The sequence below is a fragment of the Chrysoperla carnea genome, chromosome 2 (genome assembly GCF_905475395.1).
Source record: "Chrysoperla carnea chromosome 2, inChrCarn1.1, whole genome shotgun sequence".
Lineage (NCBI taxonomy): Eukaryota > Metazoa > Arthropoda > Insecta > Neuroptera > Chrysopidae > Chrysoperla > Chrysoperla carnea.
This window is the reverse complement of record NC_058338.1, coordinates 46,591,476-46,598,905: the sequence shown is the minus strand read 5'-3', so window position 1 is coordinate 46,598,905 and position 7,430 is coordinate 46,591,476. Positions and strand designations below refer to the sequence as shown.

Sequence of the window (7,430 nt, the reverse complement as noted above, 5' to 3'; positions counted from 1 at the left end):
ATGGAAAATTTGGAGGATAATTCTGATGAAGGCTTAAGAGAAACAAATAAACAAATATTTGAAATTAAGAAAAAGATACAATTATCAGGTTAGTGAAAATTAAAAAATATTAAGTAGGTAATTGTACAAAAAATCATTGCAAAAAATTTGGATAAAATTGAGTTGTTTTCATTTAGTTTATATCAAAGGTGTCGCAGTCAGTTGGCCAGGGGGGGAGGGACAGGACAGTAGGAAAAAATTTATAATATCAAAATTTATTAAATAAAAAATCAAATTCGAAGAATTCTTGAAAGCGGAAAACTAACTGTCTCTGGCCCTCTTGAAGAGGTGCAACACCCTGCCCTATGGAGTTTTTTATGATCAGCCTCTATTAATTTGATATTCAATTTTTTTTGATAACCTTGAAATTTTAAATTTCCATACGAATAAAATAAAAAAATAGCCAATAATTGATTACATATACTATAGAACTATTATGCTAAGCTAAGCACAAAATATCAATTTTCCTAATTTTAGAGGGCCAAAGGAAAGCATTATTTGAATCATGTGATGCTGAACGTAAAGCGAATGCTGATAAAATATTACGTTTAAAACGAGAAATTGCTGAATTAATAAGTAAATTAAAACAAGCGCGCGGTACAGTTGATTTGAAGGAATTACCACAAAAATTATCTGGAAGTTTACCACCAATAGTTGCCGATAAACCTTATGATCATGCACAAGAAATTGTTGATCTAAAAGTCATTGATTTGCGGAAAAAATATGATTTGATTAAATACAAATCAAAACAGGTAGCAAAAATTTTAATTTAATAGTGTTTATTCTATGCAGTTTTAGATACTGCTATGTTGTAGCTGTTGCCTACCCATTCTTACAAAATAGATTTAAGACTAGAACCATTATATCTTAATATATATATTTCTTGTGTGCGTGTGTATGTAATTGAACTCCTCCTAGACGGCTGGACCGATTTTGATGAAATTTTTTGTGTGTGTTCGTGGAGATTCGAGAATGGTTTAGATTTACAATTTGGTCCAGTACAACTGTTTTTGAGGGCTCCGTACCAAAAAAATGAAATTTCATTAAATGGTGGGAGCGCATATAAATCATATCACATTATGTATACTATGTGTACTATGTATTTTTAATAGTATTCAGGTATTGTCAATAGGCATTTATTAGAGCCATATGCGAGCGCAGCGAGCTCTACTATCAAAGGTCAGGCCACTCCAATAAATAGGAGTTAAATTGGGGTTTAGCGGACAGGCTAAACGTAGTATAGGTATTCATGAATTGGAGTTACGTTTTTACGGGACAACGTCCGTCGGGGCCGCTAGTTTTGTATATGACTATAGCATTGTCATAAACACGAAGACGATAATTATAGGTATATTGAAATATTTTTCAATATACTCTTGGATTTCAAATATTAAACGTAAAATATTTTGTAAAATTGTAGACTAATTTTTCTTTGACTTTCAACCTATGGCAAGAAAAAGTAGGGATTCGTGAAATTTGAGTCTAAAATACAAACACAAGTTTTCGAATGAGCAGCGGGTTCACACTGCTTGGACATCATTTGAATCGGGGTAGATTTTGACCAGACACGCTCCAAAATTTTATTAAATGTAAATTTTATTAAAATATGTCCCGTTTCGGAATGTTCTTGAAGGAGATATATTTTAATAAAATGCTTTATTCTGAGGGTACAGCCCCTTTTAATTAACTCTTTTCGCAATGAAAAATGTTTATTTTTTACCCTTGGAATCGACAAATGGACGCACTTTAAGCAAATTTTAAATATATACAGTAAATTTTACTTCTTAAAATGTTTAATTTCGGAGATATCAGTAGTTGAAATCAGTCAAATTCAAACTAAAAATATCTTCCTTCGGATGGTTTCGAATTAATAAGAAATAACATATTTATTGATGATGAATCCCAAAGCTGCTATATTTCGTCTAGTTTTCTTTAGAAAATGCAAGATTTTGAGTTTATGTTTCAGCCTACAAATGAGTATTATTACTATTTTCATTGTGATGTCAGAGTATTAACATGTATCAGACTTATAAATCCTTCCATATATTTGTGCTCAGAAAGTTATTGCATATATTGTATGGAAAACGAAAGCATCAATAAATAATTCAATTGCCTTAATTTTTTTAGAAAGAGCGTCAAATGAAACAATTAGCAAAAGTATATCAAGAACTGCAACAAAAACATACACAAATTAAAAATTCAGCACCCGAAGATAATCCACTAATTAAGGTAACCAATTATCCATATATCCAGATAAATCGTTATTGTTAATAAGTTACATTTTAGAAAAAAATTGATTTGGAAAATGAAATACATCGAATTAATTTACAAGCAAGTGAAGCTATTCATATTAAACGTAAATATCGTAGCATAAAAGATAATTTAATATCAGATAGTGTGCGATTTGAGAATGCGTTAAAAAAGTTAGAGACGGCAATTAAAGTACAAGAAAAAGAAATTAAACGTTTACAAGTAAGTTAATTCATTTCTAAAGTGTAAGAAAAGTATTGTTTAATTATAATTATTTTATAATTTGATTCCTGTTAGCGAAAGTTTCGTCAAGTACTAGGTGCTCCGATGTTTGAACGTCAAAAAGTATAAGTAATCATGCTCGCAATCGATAATTTCGAAAAACTTCGAGATCTGGCCATGCCTGTTGTGCTTGTTTCAGGTATATTTTTGTGACGAGTATCGTTACTAAGTGGAAGTCAATTAAAAACAATCAATTATAGCATTGGCTAGTATTTGTGCTGAAACCGAAAATATATAGCTGTTTTGAACGTTATAATTAATTAAGAATCACTGAAATCGATTTCCCACTGCTCTTCCAAACTCTTGCTCTCTTGAGAATTGCCCAAATTTATAGTATGAAAGATTCGATGGAGAGTATAAGAAGTTGATATCTAGATAGAACCTCTTTGCCTCTTGGCTTCAAGATACTAATCGAGGGTTGTCAATTCTAATCGCCTGAATAACACGATTTCTCTTAGATACTGTCAATATAATTATTATTTCTACAATCTGCGAATTTTTGACGATGACATTTGTAGAGGGTGTATGCACAATTACCAAATATCCACTTATGTATATTATTTAGAGACTCGTAGAAGTCCCCATTCTATTTGTTATTCGCCCCCTTCTTATCATTAAGTATTAACTGTGGAATATTTAGAAAAAACGAAGCCAGGGAGTAGTAGATAACTCACACACTTTTTAAGATAATTAGAATGAGAGTTCAGTAACATAAACGGTTAGTTATCTCATTTTAACGACAAAAGGGAATAAACAATTATTGTTTTTGAAATTTAAAAAATGAGAAAGGTTAAGTACCTAAGTAAAGCTAAATCCTTCCTTGTTATTATAAATACCAAATGTAAAAAAAACTAAAAGATATTTTAACAAGCATTTATCTGATTCCAGTTATCAAATTAAATACATTTTGTAAATAATTGTTATAAAATTCCAACTTATTTAAACGTAATATACGTATGTTTACAAACAAGGATTACACTTTCTGACTTTATAGATATATATTACTAAAATCATTGTTGGGAATCATATTAAGGCTGTTGTCTCAATATAGTATTGTAAAAAGTTTTTGTTTATGTACAGTAAGAGTACGTACAGCTTGAAGTGTAATAATATACACAATGTTCGGTTTACATCTAGGCATATGCCTATCACGAGTATGATAGAGTACATGCGTTAAGCAATTTATCTAAGTAAGAGGTAATATAGATATTATATGAAATTGCAAAAGTGACTTGTATCGTGGCTTCGATGTCCTTTAAGCTATCCGATAGTTCTTCTTTTGTGTGCCTGCAGAGAGTGGGGGTTTTTTGTTGAATACAAATATCCCAAGCGTCTTACAACTAACTCAACGCATATCGAAGCTTCAACACATGTATATAACACCTCTTTCTTAGATGCATTGCTTAACGCATGTATTCTGTCATACTCGTGATAAACATATGCCTAGATGTTAACCGAACATTGTGTATATATGTTGTTTTTAGCTTTACAATGTGTATAAAATTTTTTTTACAATTCTGTCCACTTAGATATCTCTCTTCAACCATCAATAGTCTAACTATATTCGTTTCTGTTAAACAATAAAATTGATTAACTTTGGGTTATTAAATGTTAACAATGGTAAATAATTTTGGTTTTTTCTTTTTAACTCAGAAAAAATACAACAATGTACAATTAGTTTTTTTCAAATATCTGGCGGTTAGTTTTATTTCTAGAATTAAAAACTTGCTAAAAACACAGCCTCTCCTACGCTTTGCATGTTAATTATCCGAACTTAAAATTAAATTAAATTTATTTCGATTTTCAAGTCAATCGATTTCAAATTTTTATGATAATTGTAAATATAAAAAAATTTAGAATTTTCCGACAATATGCCCATAGCGGGACAACAACCTTAAACGCAATTATTGTATATCATAATATAACCAAAGAATACAGATATATTCTTTGATATAACTGTGGGAATTTATATTTATTAATATTATTAACTTAATTTGTTAATTTTGTATTTGTTTATGGATTTCCACCATTTATTGCATTAAATATTTTGTCTGAAAACAGATATCAAGCTAAATTTTTTATAGCTTGCTCAAGACGTAAAAAGTAAGTTTGAGTTCATAAATGAGCAGCATAGGTCAATTGGGTCTTGGATCCATAAGATCCATCTTGTAAACTGTTAGAGATACAACAAAAGGTTAAATATATAAAATGATCCTTATATAAAAAATAAACAAATTTAGTTTGAAACATTTCTTCAATCACTTTTTACCCGTGAGAGCGCTAATTAAGACAAAACTTTGATGTCCATTTACTCCAAAATTATAAAAGATAGACAGTTGAAAATTTGCAGGTAGCTTCAATTCGTAGTATTGTGAAAGATTCTCAAAAAATGAAAAAAATTATAGAATATAAATTAGAAAGTTTTCGAAATTCAAATTTCGGCTAAAAGTCCGTTCAACACTTTCCATACAGGGTATTTCAACAATTAACTTAGTCAATTGTTTGTTTTAACCTGTTTTTTAGAAAATCAGCAATGACGCAACAAAAATGAGAGACGAAATCTTCAACATATTAGAAAATGAACAAAAAGCAGCATTAGATGCGAGTAAAGACAGAGATGAGCAATTAAATGAAAGTCGGCGTAAAGTTGAGGTACGCCGTATGGAATTACATCGTTTAGAACGGCAAATTATTATGGATGCAATGAAATCTGGACCAACTGTGCGACAAAGTAGCGAACCAAACTCTGATGAATCCGAGCCAGAAGAAGACACATTGGAAAAGGACAATGTGACTATGGAAGAAGCCTTTACTACTTTAAAGGAAGCGACTGGTAAAATAATTCCGGTTATTTTCCCAGATCAATAACACTTTTCTTTATATTTTTGAAACAGGTGCAATGAGTATACCAGAAGTGTTTGAGCGCTTTCAAGCACAACGAAAAACATTCATGCGCTTAAAACAATTACGAAGTACAACTGAAGATAAAAAAGAATTAGTTGAAAAACAAAAGCAGAAAATGATATGTGAATTGGAAATGTACAAAATTTCATCAGATAAAGATCAAGACGAGTTAGTATAGTTTTTCAAAGATTCATATTCTTCAACAAATGTTTATACAAAACAGTCAAATTTGCTTATTATGCAGACATAAATAACAGGAGGGCGAAGATTAACCAAGCCAAAATATGATAATATTAAGAGTTTAGTAAAGGATCAAATTTGTTCATAAATAAAACATAAATTTCAAAAAAAAAAAAATTAATAGAAATGTACCCTTAATTCTTTACACACACCCATAGCGGTCAAACATATAACACCCTTCTTTTTGCGTCGGGGGTTTTAAAATGAAAGCATTACCTATACCTGAACGATATTTTTCTTAACTTAGAATATTTTCTTACCTACATATAGGATCATCGCCCAAATTGCTAAATATGAAGATGAAATCGAAGCAGAAAGAGAACATGAACAAGGTGTTGAAGAATTATTAAATAAACATCAAGATGCATTTGCTATAATAGCAGAAGTATTACATAATTTATGTGTATCATTACGTTGTACTCTAATGCCGCAATTTGGTGAATATGATGAAAACGTTGATGAAACTCCAGAAATGAAAGAGATTGAAAATGAACCACCTGGACAACCAGAATATATACAAGAATTAATAAAAATGATATTGGAACGTTTGCATATTATGTTGTATGTACACACAACCGATATTATCGATCATGATAGCGCTGTGGATGATTTAGAACAACCTCCAAAATTGGTTTGTATTGAAAAAATGATTTCCAGAAGTTGGTACAATTTAACGATTTGTATTTCTAGTGTTTTATTTGAAATTAAAAGCACAAATGCAACTTTTTTGTCTATGAACCCTTAAGAATTCATGAGATAATGACTTTGTCAATTTCACATATTGCTACCCTATCCTTTTGAGCCTTGATATCTTTGTTTAATATATAGGACTCTGTATATATAGTCCCGTGGCTCGATGTCCTAGTTTAAGAGCGTATTCTTTTAATTACATTTTTTCCAAAATCCTTAATCTAGCACGATAGAAATTGCTATTATTATCTGGTTTTCGAACACTATGTTCATTTTTATCTGACCGGGGCCTATTTTTCAGATTTATAGAAATTACAGATTTTGTAGGTACAGTTTTATTTTGGTCTCTATTCTTACTCTTAGTTGTTTGAGTACATACAAAAATTTAAATATAAATACTTATTAAAGAACAAGCTTTTATTAATGGTTATATAATGACTTGAGAAAAGGTGTTCGTATTTCGGAACAATATGTTCATCTCTCTGTTTCCTCAATTCGCTCCATTACGAAATCAAAGTTCTAAAATTTTTAAGGGATCTTTCTAAGAATTGTTTTAGGGGTTTTTCAATAAAAGACAGTTTTGAAAAACTATTTTTATAGGCTTACGAAGCAGTTAATTTTGAAGAACCAAGTACAAGTCGTACAGATGAGGAAGTTGCTGTATATCCACCATCGTACACAACTTTAACAGCACGATCACCAGCTTCACAAATGACAACGCATGGACCAGTGGCTCAACCTCTAACTGGTAATGCCATCCTTAATCAGATATTTACATTTTTTCCATTTAAACTACCAAATTTATCCATTTATTTTGTCAATTATTTCAGGTTCAGAAGATGAGGATGATGTGCCTTCTCGTGGCTACTTAAAACGTCAAGCACAATTAATTGTCGACGCAAAATCACGTCGTAAAACATTCAGGGTAATATTTGTAGCCAATAATTAAAATTACAAAATTAATTTAATTATTTTATTTTATTTTAGTGAAAAAATGTATACAAACGAGAAAATCAGTATTTAGA

At 30.3% G+C, this 7,430-nt stretch overlaps 1 protein-coding gene across 1 annotated transcript; it reads left to right on the top strand.

Annotated features, from left to right (window-relative positions):
- LOC123293762 lies at window positions 1–7,430 on the top strand. The gene is made up of 10 exons (XM_044874667.1): window positions 1–88; window positions 517–791; window positions 2,167–2,268; window positions 2,326–2,511; window positions 5,095–5,404; window positions 5,466–5,643; window positions 5,986–6,346; window positions 7,006–7,153; window positions 7,236–7,330; window positions 7,393–7,430. Exons 1-10 carry the CDS (start codon window positions 1–3, stop codon window positions 7,393–7,395), a joined length of 1,746 nt encoding a protein of 581 aa, XP_044730602.1. The 3' UTR covers window positions 7,396–7,430.

What these genes read in the sequence shown, in the direction of transcription:
- LOC123293762 (XM_044874667.1), top strand. Translation starts at nt 1, where the DNA reads ATGGAAAATTTGGAGGATAATTCTGATGAAGGCTTAAGAGAAACAAAT. An exon ending in AAGATAATCCACTAATTAAG is followed by an intron (nt 2,269 to 2,325) that starts GTAACCAATTAT and finishes GTTACATTTTAG; the next exon opens with AAAAAAATTGATTTGGAAAA. An exon ending in AGTGGCTCAACCTCTAACTG is followed by an intron (nt 7,154 to 7,235) that starts GTAATGCCATCC and finishes CAATTATTTCAG; the next exon opens with GTTCAGAAGATGAGGATGAT.